This window comes from Microdochium trichocladiopsis (assembly GCF_020744255.1).
Source record: "Microdochium trichocladiopsis strain MPI-CAGE-CH-0230 chromosome Unknown B0I36scaffold_3, whole genome shotgun sequence".
Classification (NCBI taxonomy): Eukaryota; Fungi; Ascomycota; class Sordariomycetes; order Xylariales; family Microdochiaceae; genus Microdochium; species Microdochium trichocladiopsis.
This window is the reverse complement of record NW_025763546.1, coordinates 995,583-1,009,672: the sequence shown is the minus strand read 5'-3', so window position 1 is coordinate 1,009,672 and position 14,090 is coordinate 995,583. Positions and strand designations below refer to the sequence as shown.

General features: G+C 58.6%; 7 protein-coding genes across 7 annotated transcripts; 4 read left to right on the top strand and 3 right to left on the bottom strand.

Moving 5' to 3' along the window:
* Positions 1-956: 956 nt before the first annotated feature.
* B0I36DRAFT_429110 (KH domain-containing protein) lies at positions 957-2,294 on the top strand (the record flags this gene model as incomplete). The annotated part of the gene is made up of 3 exons (XM_046162488.1): positions 957-1,563; positions 1,651-2,002; positions 2,059-2,294. The coding sequence occupies exons 1-3, from the start codon at positions 1,339-1,341 to the stop codon at positions 2,292-2,294; spliced, it is 813 nt and encodes a 270-aa protein (XP_046014945.1). The 5' UTR covers positions 957-1,338.
* Positions 2,295-2,884: 590 nt separating this feature from the next.
* Positions 2,885-4,429, bottom strand: B0I36DRAFT_360320 (ubiquitin-2 like Rad60 SUMO-like-domain-containing protein; the record flags this gene model as incomplete). Its single annotated transcript, XM_046158287.1, has 1 exon — positions 2,885-4,429. One exon carries the CDS (start codon positions 4,427-4,429, stop codon positions 2,885-2,887), a length of 1,545 nt encoding a protein of 514 aa, XP_046014944.1.
* Positions 4,430-5,104: 675 nt separating this feature from the next.
* Positions 5,105-5,496, top strand: B0I36DRAFT_360319 (uncharacterized protein; the record flags this gene model as incomplete). The annotated part of the gene is made up of 3 exons (XM_046158286.1): positions 5,105-5,219; positions 5,305-5,418; positions 5,474-5,496. 3 exons carry the CDS (start codon positions 5,105-5,107, stop codon positions 5,494-5,496), a joined length of 252 nt encoding a protein of 83 aa, XP_046014943.1.
* Positions 5,497-5,712: 216 nt separating this feature from the next.
* On the bottom strand, positions 5,713-7,237 carry B0I36DRAFT_84727 (methyltransferase domain-containing protein). Its single transcript, XM_046163449.1, has 4 exons — positions 6,631-7,237; positions 6,484-6,494; positions 6,307-6,392; positions 5,713-6,212 (listed from the first exon to the last, which is right to left on the bottom strand). The coding sequence occupies exons 1-4, from the start codon at positions 6,982-6,984 to the stop codon at positions 5,794-5,796; spliced, it is 870 nt and encodes a 289-aa protein (XP_046014942.1). The 5' UTR covers positions 6,985-7,237; the 3' UTR covers positions 5,713-5,793.
* Positions 7,238-8,284: 1,047 nt separating this feature from the next.
* B0I36DRAFT_360317 (uncharacterized protein) lies at positions 8,285-9,997 on the top strand (the record flags this gene model as incomplete). The annotated part of the gene is made up of 1 exon (XM_046158285.1): positions 8,285-9,997. One exon carries the CDS (start codon positions 8,285-8,287, stop codon positions 9,995-9,997), a length of 1,713 nt encoding a protein of 570 aa, XP_046014941.1.
* A 1,097-nt stretch (positions 9,998-11,094) lies between these two features.
* On the top strand, positions 11,095-12,261 carry B0I36DRAFT_204878 (cryptococcal mannosyltransferase 1-domain-containing protein; the record flags this gene model as incomplete). Its single annotated transcript, XM_046148819.1, has 1 exon — positions 11,095-12,261. A coding segment is annotated over one exon (1,167 nt), but the record flags the coding sequence as incomplete, so codon positions are not given.
* A 539-nt stretch (positions 12,262-12,800) lies between these two features.
* On the bottom strand, positions 12,801-13,563 carry B0I36DRAFT_360315 (peroxisomal membrane protein 4; the record flags this gene model as incomplete). The annotated part of the gene is made up of 2 exons (XM_046158284.1): positions 12,801-13,177; positions 13,263-13,563. The coding sequence occupies 2 exons, from the start codon at positions 13,561-13,563 to the stop codon at positions 12,801-12,803; spliced, it is 678 nt and encodes a 225-aa protein (XP_046014939.1).
* Positions 13,564-14,090: the final 527 nt, after the last annotated feature.

Below are 14,090 nucleotides of genomic sequence, written 5' to 3'. Positions count from 1 at the left end.
TTACCCGACCTCGGCAGGGCAGCGACGATGCAGGCGATGAAGACGACACTCCGGCCGTCTGTACGCCCAGAGGCACGGCCGAAGCATGATTTCGTCGGGAGAGACCAGGGACAACAACGTCGACTGCTTGGAAGATGGACTGCCGGACATGGCGGCCGTGACCCAAGAGGGTCGACCTACCGGCGGCAAAGGACATTTCTTCTGATCATGATGCCCTGTTGCACGTCGGGCTGGCGGGGCAGGAAGTGTAAATGTATCGCTGGTGCTCGAAGGAAGCGACGGCGAGGGCGGAGCTAAGAGGGCTGATAACGCCGGCGTGGCCGATGACGAGATGCACTCTGACGGAGCGCGCGGTGTAAGCTGTGGCGGAGCCTGTGCACAAGAGAGAGTCTGGCTGGGCGGTGGTGGAGGCAGGAAGCGGCAGAGATCAAGACGGTCGTCGTTGAGGCTGGACCGGCACGGACTGATCCAGTGCTGAGGGGAGGGTTGTGGACGAGCAGAGAGGACTGACTGGCCGTAGAGTTGGGGAAGCCGGCTGGGTACAGAGATGATGATGCAGCAGCAGCGAGGGCAGGTGCGGTGCAGTGCAGAGCCAAGGCGCAGCCCAACCAGGCGGCGGCCGATCGCAACGCCTGCCCAGCTACGCTAGCTAGCGTGCATGCCCTGCCTGCAACCAGCGAAAATCTGCGTTTTGCGTGAGAGTGACGCGCACTGCACCGTCCCCCACCACCACCTACCTGCACTGCAGAACCGACCTGGGCACGCCCAACAGAGCTCCCCTGCTGGCCCTGCGTGCATGGTATTCTGGGCATCACCGACAGTCATGCGTGACGCCTGCCTGTGCTCACTTTTCACGGGCACGGTATCTAGGGTTTTAATGCGGGGTACTCTGTCTGGCATGGTGGTGCTTCGAGATGTTGCAGCTTGAGTGTCTGAGCGTGATCAGCACCAGTGAAGCCCAGGCATGGGTCTCCCCGCCTCCCCCTGCTCTTGGCTCCCGGCGAATTTGCATGGCACGTTTGGCTGTCAGGAAACATCAAGCTCCAAACTTTTTTCCAGCCTCTTATCTTATCGGCACCTGGACCCTCGCGCCCCACCCCCGGCGCAGCGCAGAATGCACGCCTAAACGGCCTTGGGCTCCAGTCAATTTTTTGAGCGGCCCTCCATACTGGTCCCCCATCGACAATCCACCGCCGCTGGTACTGCTTCACGAACGACCTCGTCCAACAGTCTGGATCTTGCCGAGAACAAGTAGCTCAAGTCCACTGGGCACTCACTAGTAGACCATACCATACGATACCCTCACAACCGCCAGATACAAAATACCCAGCCGACGCGATGCCCGCCCCGACCGCTTTGCTCCAACAGCCTCTCGAGGCTGCCCCTCCATCCGACCTCGCCCACAACGATGTCGACCAAGACCTCGGCGATGACTTCACCCTTGAGGGCATAAACGACATGCCAGAGAGCGCAGATATCATACAACCCGCCAGCGCCGGCGCCGAGCAGGGCATGGAGATTGACGAGGAGGGAAAGCCCCGCTTTGCGCCAGTGCAAAACATCGTATGTGTTGCAAACCACTGGCCCATCCTATTGTCCGATGATCCGAGTCTTGCCTGCTGACGAGCTTTTGCAACTCTGCCTTTGCAGGACCCTGTCACACACATCCAAGGCCGCAAGGTCCCCATTCCGCCGCACCGCATGACACCACTCAAGTCAGCATGGCCCAAGGTCTACACGCCCCTCGTCGAGCACCTGAAGCTCCAGGTCCGCATGAACCTCAAGCACAAGCGCGTCGAGCTGCGCACGAGCAAGCACACCACCGACACGGGCGCTCTGCAGAAGGGCGAGGACTTTGTGCGTGCCTTTGCGCTCGGCTTCGATGTCGAGGACGCCATTGCGCTCCTGAGACTCGACGATCTGTACATTGAGACGTTCGAGGTCAAGGACGTAAAGACGCTGACGGGCGATCACTTGGCCAGAGCTATTGGCCGTATTGCCGGTATGTAAACCAAGTGCCGGACAGATCTCTCTGTTTCCATTTGACTTTGAAAGTAGCTAACATGGACCGCTTGCCCTCGCCAACAGGCAAGGACGGCAAGACGAAATTTGCCATCGAGAACGCCAGCAAAACGCGCATCATCCTCGCCGACTCCAAGATCCACATCCTGGGAGGCTTCAAGAACATCCACATTGCCCGCGAGTCTGTTGTCAGCCTGATTCTCGGCAAGCCGCCCGGAAAGGTGTACAACAACCTGCGGACGGTGTCGTCGAGGATGAAGGAGAGATTCTAGAAGGAAGAAAAAAACAAAATCTTTCAAATCGAACGACCAGACCAGCGGAACGAAGGCAGGTGGAGCATCCGAGAAGCAAAACCCGGCATTCTGCTTGTCCAGGGCACGGGCATCATATAGATGACGATCTCGTCAGCATCCAAGCGACATGAGAAAAAGGGAGCGGGAGGGCAGGCATAGCATTCCGGAACACTTTTCTTTTCACCATTCTTTTTCAAGATATCACGACCATACATGGGCAGCGGCGTTCAAGGAGTTTTTAACAAAAGAGGGTCTGGGGGACAAAAGTATGGTTCACGTTCGATGTGTTTGTGGTAGATATCTTTCTCATCATCCAAGAGTTACAATTGAGCAGGAGGTTCGCTTCATTATTTCCCCAGGTTGTTAGCAATGACGTGGTGACCAAAGATTGTTATACTTTCAATAGAAGTGTAGCATTGCGACTGCACCACTTCCTGGAAACGGACACTTGAAGAGTATCAAGAATGGAAGTTGAGGGGTATCTACCTAAAATAAAAAAGAACAAATAATATCCACACAATGCACCGTCTTTATCTCGCTAAAAGAACATCGACGTTTTCGTCGGATTTTTACTTCAAATGAACCTCCACCGAGTCCATGTCCTCAATCTCCGCCTCCTCGACCGTGGTCTCCGGGTCCAACACCTCGCCGTCCCAGTGGATCTCGATCCTCGTGTCTGTCGGCAGCTCCGACATTCTGCAAAACACCTTGATGAGCATCGCGACATTGGTCGACGGCTTGACCGTCAGCGTCTTGGGGGCCAGCTGCTTCGGCTTGAGGGTGATGCGGATCTTCTTCTCCTCCGCCGCTTCTGCTTCCTCGTGGCGGGCTAGCGACTCTGCGCGCAAGCCTGGGTTCTGCGACTGGCTGGCTCCACCGCCCGCGGCGGTGCTGGGGAACGACGACGCAAAGTCGTCGTCGTCGATCTCGCCGAGCGCGCGCAGCCGTTGATACTCTTTCGCCTGCTCGTATTCCTCGAACTGTTCTCGTGTCCAGGCCTCGAAAAAGACCTTGTCCTGGCCATTGTCGCGATCGAAGCCCTCAGCCGCCGAGTCCCACTTGTTGTACAGGTGGCCGTGAGGATCGGGGTTTATGCCCAACGTCGAGAGCGTCGTGTTGGTCCACAGCCTGTTGCGTTTCCAGGTAAAGACCATGTTTGCGAGCACGGGGTCGGGATGGCCGGGCCGCTTCCCAATCTGCCGTGCTATCCACGCCTCGAACATGAGCCCGAGCCTCTGGTCGGTTCGCACTTTGAAGCTCGTCGGTATGAGCGTATCGTCTCGTGACGCAATGAGGACCTCCACGACCGGCATCCTGGCCCGCTTGGCGCTCGAGTCTGGGGTGCTGGTGCTGCCCGCCAGCTGTGCTTCTTTCTCCTTCTGAGCACGCTCCATGGCGCGCTGCACGTAGATCTCGAACTCATCAGAGTCCTTTTCCCTTGGTGGTGATGCGCTGCCCTCCATGATGAGTTCAACTTCTGATGATTCGGCTCGGACCGCTCTGGGCGTTGCCTCCGCCGGCTCACGCTTCGTTTTGGACCGCGGAGGTTGATAGTCTTCATCACGGTCGTCTTCGTCGTCGCTGTCGTCAAGGCTTATGACGGTTGCTTGCTGCTTTACTGCCGTACGGCCAGCGCGCCCGTTTGAGGCGTTCCTGGCAGGCGAGGTTGCCAATGGCGAATTGCTTGTGGGGGATCGGTGCGAAGCACGCGAAGTTCGCATATCGTCGGGTGGGGAGGGTGTGTCGTCGTGACTGTCCCAGAAGCCGGTCCGCCTCCTCTTTGGCGAGGAGCCGGAGTTCTCGTCGTTCTCGGCGTGCTGCGTTGTCCGTGGCGCCCGTCTTCCACCGACGTCCTCTCGCTTGCGCCGCTCGTCCGCGCCCGCTGCCTCCTGGCGCTCCCGCTCGGCCCTGGCAGCCTTCTCGGCGGCCTCCTTTTTCTGATCTTCAATCACGCTGGGGAAGAACTCGCGCGACCGCTTGAAGAGCTCGAGGCCGTCGTCTTCCTTGGGTTCCGGCTGTGCACTGGGCACCTCTTCTACTGGTTTGCGCTTGACGGTTCGCTTGAATGGGAGCTTGCGCGGCTGCGGCGCCGCGGCTGCGTTGGTGTCGGCCATGGTGAGAGGTGCTTGCTCTGATTATTGAGCACTTGGCTGCTGGTGTCGTGCGCGCGCCGTGAGCTGTCGCGTCTCTTGATCTTGATCTTGTTGCGACCGTGTTGTGGCTAGCAGTTCGAGCAGGGTTGAGGTCTGAGTTGCAGAGGCAGCCGTGGGTGATGAGAAGCAGCTGCCGACATCTTTGGCAGCTGGGCTGGGCGGTGCAGATTCGCCTGGTAGCTTTGTGTTTGTTTTGGTTCTTGCGCGGACACACCAAATGGCCGCAACAAAAAAGAAGCCGCAGACCAGGGATGTTTGGAGATATCCGTGATGTACCCATGTGTGAGCGCAAGACCTCGGCGCGGTCGCGCAGGAAACCTGCCCCGCGTTAAGCTGCCCACTATTTTTGTCGCTGTTGCCAGGGTGCGGCTTAACAGGCGCTGGTGGGGGCGGTCGTGCCTGCTGCGCTCAGGTACATCCCAGCACAGTGCCCCTAGGACAGTGGGTGCCGAGCCCTGGAGCTGGAGACTTTCAGCACGACCGCCTGCTGCGGCGTGCGTGCCTGCAGCGGCGTGCGTGCCTGCAGCCCGTTCACATCATTGCTCTCCACTCGCGCATATCCAGAACTTCGTGACAGCTTCATCTTGCACTCCCACACCAGGCCACACCCCACGTTCCCCACAACGCATTCACAGCATGGAGAACGGAACAGCGCCCGCCCAGAACGAGGGCAGAGACCCCTCGGGCTTCCTGTCCGAGATCATCGGCAACAACGTCACCGTCAAGCTCAACTCGGGCGTCGTCTACAAGGGTGAGTCGAGTCGCCCCTGGCACACCGTCGCTGCCGGCATCCAACCAGAGGCCCTGGGCGCAAAGCTGACACTCAGAAACACTAGGCGAGCTTCAGTCGGTTGATGGCTACATGAACATCGCGCTGGAAAAGACGGAGGAGCACATCAACGGCAAGAAGGGCAGGACATATGGTGATGCCTTTGTCAGAGGCAACAATGGTGCGTACTCACTTTGGCCAGCCTTGCGAAACATATTCACTGACGCATGCTCCAGTTATGTACATCTCGGCCGACTGAAGGATCACATGTCAATACAGACTGCTGATGCGCAGCGTGCCCAAGTTTGGATCCTGCGCTGGCCATGACATGTCGTGGCTCCAGATGCGCAGTTGCACCATTAGTGGCGAGCACTTCACGAGGATCTGGAGGCATGCGATTGGCCAAAAAGTGTAAGGCCCGAGGCAGATCAGACACTTGCAAGGCTGTGGATGATCTCTCGGGGAGGACGTGTCCCAGCAGATGAGTCCGAGCCAAATGGAAGGGATCAGCTAAAGGACATCAATGCGACTATATACAGCAATGGACCGCGGCCGTCTATATTCTATCTGTCCACGCAAAATATGTATCACCGTGAAGCTTGAGCTCACCCTTCGAGTTGCGCTCAACATCATCACCCTTGAGAATCTCCCTGACCCTCGCCTCGGCCTTTTCCAGGTCTTCCTGGCTCAGAACGGCAACTTGGCTGAGGGTTCGCAGGCGCGACCACAGGGCGTCTTCTGTCAGCCATACCTCAAAGGGGACCTTGGCCTCGCCGAGCGGGAGACTGAACCGCGGCAGATGGTCCGACAGGGTGTTCTTGATGACTTGCAGGGGGTTGCTGGGGAGCTGCTGCTCAAAGACCTTCTTCCACTCTTGGTCCCTGAACCGGCGGTTGCCATCTTGGAATGTCAAGATCCACTCGTTGAGCTCCTGCTCCCATTTGGTCGGAGTTTCCCATGCAGGAGGCTTGTTGTCTGAAAATGCGTGCGCCAAGCGTCAGCCAGGTATGCTTTGCCAACTGTGTGTGTGTGTGTGTGTGGATGGGTGCAGGAGGAAAAAAAGACTTGCATGAATCAATGTTCCAGATCACGCCAAACACAGCTCCAGCTCGGAGGACTCTATGTATCTCGGTCAAGGCCTCGGGCGTTGCGAACCTGTGTTGATCAACATGTGAATACTTTTCCGAAAATGGACTGAACCAGGAACAATACAAGTGCGCACACAACACGATGATTTTAAACTCACCAGTGGAAAGCCTGGCATGAGGAAGAAACCCCATCATGTTTATCAGCTTTTATTCTGTCTCAAACTCTGACCCTCAAGCGGCATTCAAGTATGAAAAAATGTGGCTCATTTCTCATCATCCTCTTCTTCATTATCGACAAGGCTCACCTGTGCAGCAATGCAAGCATCCCCCCATTCCCCCTCGACAGGCATCTTGTCTGCCCTGCCCTCGAGGACCTCGACGGCCGGCAGGTCCTTGGCGGCGAGGATGCCGCGCATGCCGTCGTGCGGCTCGACCGCCTTGACCAGGTACCGCTTGGGCCGGGCGGCGAGCAGCTCCGTGAACTTGCCCGTCCCCGCGGCGATCTCGACGACCCGCGCGTCCGCCTGCCCCGCAATCTTGAGCCTGCCGAGCAGCTGGTCCACGGCCTCGCGCGGGTACGACGGGCGGTGCGCGTCGTACGCCGCGGCGTCCTTGAAGCCCTCGGATGCCGCGTGCGGGAGTGTCGCGTGGGAGGCCATGGCTAAACGTATGCTTCCCTGGATGTTTGTGTGTGTGTGTAGGGGGTGTGTGTAGGTGTGCGCTGTGACTCAGGTCGATGCATGTACTTCTTCTGAATGCGGGTGGCAATCCTGGGGAGGGAATACTATCAGGTATCTCTCGCATGGGTGGCACGCAACGAAATCTGGGGATAGCACGCCAGAGATCCCGCACCAGAGTCTCCACTCCAAGCTGTGTCAAACATCTTTCCCCGTAGACAGACTACCCTCGACTACCTGCCCAAGTAGCTGAACTAGGCAGTTAGCCGTAACTTATATCTTTACCTGCTCGGCTAATCGCCGCACCGGGAACACATTAAGACACCTGTTGATGTTCATCCTGACCCAAAATAACCATATCTACATCCACGTTAAAACTATTGAGAGATCTATGGAGTCAATGGGTCCCTTATCTTTACAGCAAGCCCCAACCAGAATTCAGGTACTTTGGCCCCCTCCTCGCTGAAATGCTACGTCTGTCCCATCAAAATGATGGACAACAGCAACCTTGGCGTACTAGCACCAAAGTCTGAAGTGTCTTGGGGAGATTATCAATCACTGGGAGCCAAGATCAAGAAGGTGGTCTCCTTTATGCCCTTGCGAGCCTTTGTGAGACAGCCCGCTTCCGATAGACATGGGGGGACAAAGCTCTAGCCTGTGTTTTGGCGACGGTGAGAAGCGGCATCTGCCGGGAGGCATTGCCTGGATTTTGACACAACAAGCAAGACTTGTGGTCTCACTTGCAAGACACCATCCCGGGCCGTCCCTTGAGTGGCTGGCCTATTCGCCACTGTCAAATCCGTCAAGAGCCTTGCTCTAGGTACTAAACCGTGTTTCCCTGCTCGCCTTGCCAAGCATGTCAGAAACGGTGGGCATGAACCACTTAGAGACGCACGGCCACGGCTAAGTCGGGCAGACTAAGTAGTCCATCTGGCACATGTGTCTCAAAGCCATCTTTAGCTCCCTTGACAGGTAGTTTGCCCGCCAAGGCCTGCCTGCCTGCTTGCTTGCCGGCCCGTGAGACAAACGTTGGATCAACAGGCGCGGTAAATACAGGAAACCCCTCGCCAAGAAACCAAGATCACATGCCCTTCACAGCTGGCATACTCGGGCCTTTTGTAGCTCAGTGAGGGTTTCTTGGCGAGAAGTCATGTCTCGCAGGTTGGGTTGATAGCTTCGCCAGATGGCTTTCATATTCTGTTCGAGTCCCCCAGTCACTCGATCAACTGGCCTTGTTCGCTCTCAAAGTAGGCACGATTCATAGCCATCATTACACCTAGCCATGGGCTGTTTCAGCAACAACAATGCTCGTAAGAAGAGCAAAGGGGACGACCCGACGATGGAGTACTATCCGCTCGGCGTACTCGACGTGCGCGCCAACGCAGGCTTCATCCCTGTCGTGCTGATGCGCTTCAACGACGTCCTCGAAGGGGACAAGCTCAGAGACGCTTTGACGCGGTTGCTACAGACAGGAGACTGGCGCAAGCTGGCAGGCCGCTTCGTCGCCGACCCTACCGACAAGAAGCTTTGCCGGGTCGAGGTCCCGCGCGATCCCAAGCGAATCGGAACCGCTGAGTGGCCTGCGGTGGAATACTCCAATGCGCACTTCGACGTCTGCATCGACGACCACCCGCTTGGCCGCAAGATCCCGGCTGCCAACCAAGACCTCAAGGCGCAGGCCGGCATCCAAGAATTCGCCTCCTTCTGGAAGGAGCCTTGGGCGCCAAAGATCCAGACGGTGCAGTGCTATATTCGCCATGGCAGGAAGCCTGTAAGCCTGAGAGTCACAACGTTCGCCGACGCAACACTCGTGGGGGTCTCGTGGATGCATGTTGTCATGGACGGGCTCGCGTTCAAGGCATTCATGACGGCGTGGACACTCTCTCTTGCAGGCCGGCTGGATGAGGTGAAGCCCGTGAGCCGCGCCCATGAAGATGTGTTGAAGCCGCTCTACGAGGCTGACACGGCCGCTGCCAGCGTGGCATCGTCCGTGGCGCTCGACAAAGAGAAGTCATCAGGGACCATCACCCCGGAGGACGCAAACGACGTGCACGACGCGGCCTCCAGGATCCCCCGAGAGCCCTATGCGTTGGCAGACAAGTCCATCTCGGGCTGGTCCAGGACTATCGTGTTCCTCCGATTCATGGTCTATCTCCTCTTGCAACCTGGAGCCACGAGCCGCACCCTCGTGCTGCCTCCGGCGTTCCTGGCCGAGCTGCGCGAAGAGGCCGAGCGGGGACTGCCTCCTGTGGACTCCAAGGATGGCAGCCGGCCCTTTGTCAGCGATGGCGATATCCTCTGCGCCTGGCTCACGCGCCTGGTCGCCCAGTCGCACGGCTGGCGCGGCCCCATCATGCAGCTCAACCTTGTCGACTTGCGCAGCCGCGTCCCCGGCGTCTTTGATCCACAGGCCGTCTATCTGCAGAACATGTGTATACCGGCGATCACGCTCCTGGACGCAGGCGCGCTTCCTTCGGCCGGTGCTGCCAGGTCGACGCCACAATCCTCCCCGTCGGTGCTGGGCAGCTGGGCGGCAGAGATACGCGGGTCCATCGCCCAGCAGGCGACCCCTGGCCAGCTGCGTGCCTTCTACCGGCGAGTCCTGCCAAAGCCGCTCGGAGAGGGCGCCTCATGCATCATGGGCGGGCCCAAGACGTCGATTACTTGCGTGAGCAACTGGGTCAAGGCCAAGTTCATCCTCGAGACCGACTTCAGCCCGGCAGTCGTACCGGCCACCCGTAGTGTTGTCAACATGGCGGCGGCCAAGGAGATTGATGTCGAGGCTGGCCTTGCGCCTCCGCCGACACCATCGGGCAAGATGGTCGGCATGCTGTCTGGGCAGTTCCACAACGCTCGCACGAACCGCGACACGACGACCCTGGTCGGCAAGGACCATCAGGGCAACTACTGGCTTTCGTTGTTCCTGGCAAAGGGCGTGGTCAAGACTGTGGAGAAACACATCGAGCGCGCCGAACAGGCGAGGGCTCGCCGATGATGGGGTTTGGGGGTGGCCGTGGGCTGGGTCGTTAGTGAATTTTTGGCAGCGGGCTTGTGAGCTTTGTGGGTAGGACTCACCATTTACTTTATCCGACAGGAGAGATAAACATGTTTAATTCCCAGCAATTGAATTTCGTGCTTCCATCCGAGGCGCCGCACCTAATTGCTGCTGGTGAGAAGATATGCCGTGCAGTTTGGAGTAGACGAGGCAGTCACTCAGCTCAGCCTTGTTACGTCACCCGGCCGAAGTGGAGTGGAGACGTCCTGCCCAAACCCTTCCAGGTTCCTTCCATGCTCAGGTGCTTACGCACTTAGTGTATGCAGTGCTCAGCAGTGTGCGAATTGCCCTGAAGGAATTAGCTTCACGCACTTGCATATGTCTAACACGGTCCCCGTTTGACGCACTGTCGATGTATTACTGATATTGGCTCCGAGGTGCGGGCTTTGGAACGACATGGCCACAAGAGCTTCCGAGATAGTCAAGCCCCAAGACCCCTCAATGTCCTTTCAGGGGTCTGGCCGCTGGGGCTGTCACCTAAATTTGGAGAAGCACATGCACTAATTAACCCAAACTCCAGACAACGGCCCACGGCACCACAGGGATGAGCCTGCGTGTCGCGATCCTACAACATTATCCATCCCTTTGTCCGGCCTGCACACCCGTCGCCGCCATCTCTTGCGGCTCTCTACGAGCATTCGTTGCGATACCAAATTTACCCTTCAAGCATTGGCGACAGAAACCACATTAGCACCACAGAAGCCGCGCCTGGAGCGCAAGCAGCCCTCCTCAAGGTCCGGTCTTCGTCGCCGCAAGAATGATCCTACCTCCACCACGGATCGAGCCGACTCCCTTCCATTTCGCTTCATAGACAACTACATTTCTCCAGCGACGACTAACTAATCATTTCCGCTTCAATGGTGCTCTCCTACCGCCGCGTAAGGCGGACCTACCTGCGCCCCGCAGTCTACCTCCTCGGGCTCCTCCTCCTCATCGACACGATCCTGCTCGTCCACTGGCGACCGCCGACATACAGAGCACCCCTCGACCACGACAGACAATGGGAAGCCACGCCGGCCCCGCGCAGGAACACCACAGTCTTCATCGCCTCGGTGCACCGCAACAACGAGGCCGTCCTTCGGGGAGGATGGAACCAGGCCCTCCTGTCCATCATCGACTACCTCGGGGCCGACAACGTCTTTGTGTCCGTGGTCGAGGGCGGGTCGCAGGACAAGACCAAGGCGGCGCTCCGCGAGCTCAAGCAGGAGCTCGACGAGCGCGGCGTGCCGAACAAGGTCAAGCTGGGCATGACGGTGTGGCAGCAGATCGAGGAGATTGACGCGCGCCCCAGCGCCGAGGCGCCGCACAAGGAGGGCTGGATCTGGTGGGACGCCGAGAAGCGGTACGACCTGCGCCGCATACCGTACCTCTCGCGCGTGCGCAACCAGGCGCTCGAGCCCCTGGCCGCCCTCGCCCTCGAGGAGCTCGACAAGGATGGTGCGGCGAAGAAGACGAAGAAGAAGCAGGTGTTCGACCAGGTCCTGTGGCTCAACGACGTCGTGTTTGACACGCAGGACCTCGTCACCCTCCTGCGCACAAATGGCGGCGAGTACGCGGCCGCGTGCTCGATGGACTTCAAGTCGCCCCCTTTCTACTACGACACGTTCGCCTTGCGCGACGACAAAGGGTACAAGACTACTACGCAGTACTGGCCGTGGTTCCAGTCCGGCCGCGCCAGGCGGGCCCTGTGGCGTAGCGAGCCGATCAAGGTAAAGTCGTGCTGGAACGGCATCGTCGCGTTCGACGCCACGCCGTTCTACTCGGGAACCAGCAGCAGCAGCAGCATAAGTAGCAGCAGTGCCCAGCAACCCCTGCGGTTCCGCGGCATCCCGGACTCCCTGGCCGATCTGCACCTCGAGGGCTCCGAGTGCTGCCTGGTCCACGCGGACAACCACCTCTCCGCGGTCAAGGGCGTCTGGCTCAACCCCAACGTGCGCGTGGGCTACAGCGCCGACGCGTACAGGCAGGTCCGCACCGACGTCTTCCCGACCGCGTACGAGTCCATCACGGGCACCTGGCTCAACCGCCTGCTGCACTTCCGCATGAGGCTGCAGGAAGGGCTCGAGAGCAGCACCGTGCACAAGAGGATCCGGCAGTGGCAAAAGACCACGCCGGCCGGCGAGCCAAAGAGATATGAGCCGGGAGACTTTTGCCTCATCAACGAGATGCAGATCATGTACCAAAATGGCTGGAAGCATATATGATATCACGTCCCGAGTTGAAAGAAGAAAAGAAAAGCGCTTCTGTTCAATTTGACCTTGTTGGTTCTCTTTTTTGTTTTGGGCGGAATGTGTAGATTCATGTCTATATCCAGGTGTTGTATCCTCGGGTATATATAGATAGATGTATATCCAAATATGACTCTTATCTGATCATGGCCATAGCCGTCATCAGACTCAAGTAGCTCACTGCTCTATGCAAATGCCCCGACAGCAGACGCGCAGTACTCCTCTCCCGCAAAGTACAAAATGAAGAATGATCAGTGTCGCTGAGCAAACCATACTTAAGAAACCCTCTACGCCCAAACGCCAGATCTGCCGTCCCTTTGCTCTGCTGGACGGGGGAAAAAAGAATAAAAAGAAAAATGCGCAGACGACCGACCGACCGACCCTCCCTGGCCGTGATGAGCCCCAAAAGACAGAGAGGCGCTCCAAGTCTCGGTGGTGGCCGTCCGTGGGGAGCGATCTATTTCGAGTCTCGAAACCACCCACACCACATGCTGGGGGGGGGGGGGGGGGGGCGTCTACTGATTGTGCCAGAGCAGGTTGCGCAGCGAATCCCACTCGTTGCTCTGCAGGTAGATGTAGTTCATGCTGCTGCGCAAGCTGGGCTGGAGCTCCTCGGCGTGGTGGCGGAAGAGGTGCATGACAAAGGCCCAGCTGGTCGCGGCAAAGACGGGCCAGGCGTACTTGTTGATCACGGCCGACCGCGCGGGCTCCGAGACGACAGGGAGGCCGTGCCCTGGTTTGACGGCGAGGCGGGCGAGGGCAAGGACCACGCGCGCAAAGACGTAGATGACAATCTGCTGGTTGACCGAGGAGATCTTGCCTGTCCTGGGGGATCGGCCGCCGAAGACAAAGTAGCCGCCGAGAAGACCGGCGATAAAAGTGTCATATGTCCCTGTGACAACGCCAAGAGGCGCGCGTTAGCTGTGTTGAGGTTCCGAGGGAGAGTGCCCAGCCTGTGTGGGAAGTGAGCTGCTTACCCTCCTTTCCTGGCGTTGGGCCGAAAGTCTTGAGCAGGTAACAAGTTGTCTTGTAGATTGTGGCGAACTTTGCCAGGTTTGTGGCGTGCTGGCGGGTGGCCTTGTAGACCAGCTGGATCTTCTGCTGGATGGAGCCGGAGCGGAAGAGGAAGACCATGACGAGGGCATGGGGGAAGCGGACCTTGGCGCCGTAGACGGCGCCGTTGCGGGCGCCCTTGACAATGGTGAGGAGGCCATGGTACTTGGGGTCGAGAATGATGCGCTCGATGGCGGCCTGTAGCGAGGCGAGGGCGGCGGCCATGGTCAGCGACGATGTTCAATGTGGTGAATGTAGGAGGCTGCGCCGTGGACAGTATGTGGTTGTGGTGTTGGACACTTTGGGAATGGGTGATGCAGGACAGACGCACCTTGAGGCTCTGGAGGGCGGCAGCGGCAGACATTCTCGCGGTGCCTCGGCTAAGCGGGAGGACCCAAAGCTTGTGTGGGGAACAGGCCTGAGTCGCGGGAATGGGGGCGGCAGAGCGAGGCGGGTGGACCGAGGGCAGGCTGGTCTGGTGGTGCTCCTTGGCCTGACACTGGCACTGGCAAGAGCATGCGCAATAGGGTCTTTGAAGAGGACGACTGGCCAGCGCCAGGCGTGTCGAGGTCGTCTGGAAGCGGAGCGGGCGACTGATGGTCCTGACACTGACACGTGCCGCTGGAGATTGATTGGGGAGGGCGCGCCGCCTGCTTTCTACTGGTGCTGCTGCTGCTTGCTTGTGCTTGGCAGGATCGAGCTTCGCCTACGGGGCGGCTGGTCTGGGGAAAGGAGCCGCCCCGGAGTTCTGA

Bases quoted from the DNA above. Each gene is read 5' to 3' on its own strand.
- B0I36DRAFT_84727 (XM_046163449.1), bottom strand. From the start codon at position 6,984: ATGGCCTCCCACGCGACACTCCCGCACGCGGCATCCGAGGGCTTCAAG. The intron at 6,213-6,306 runs GCAAGTCTTTTT...ACGCATTTTCAG, and splicing joins GATCTGGAACATTGATTCAT to ACAACAAGCCTCCTGCATGG.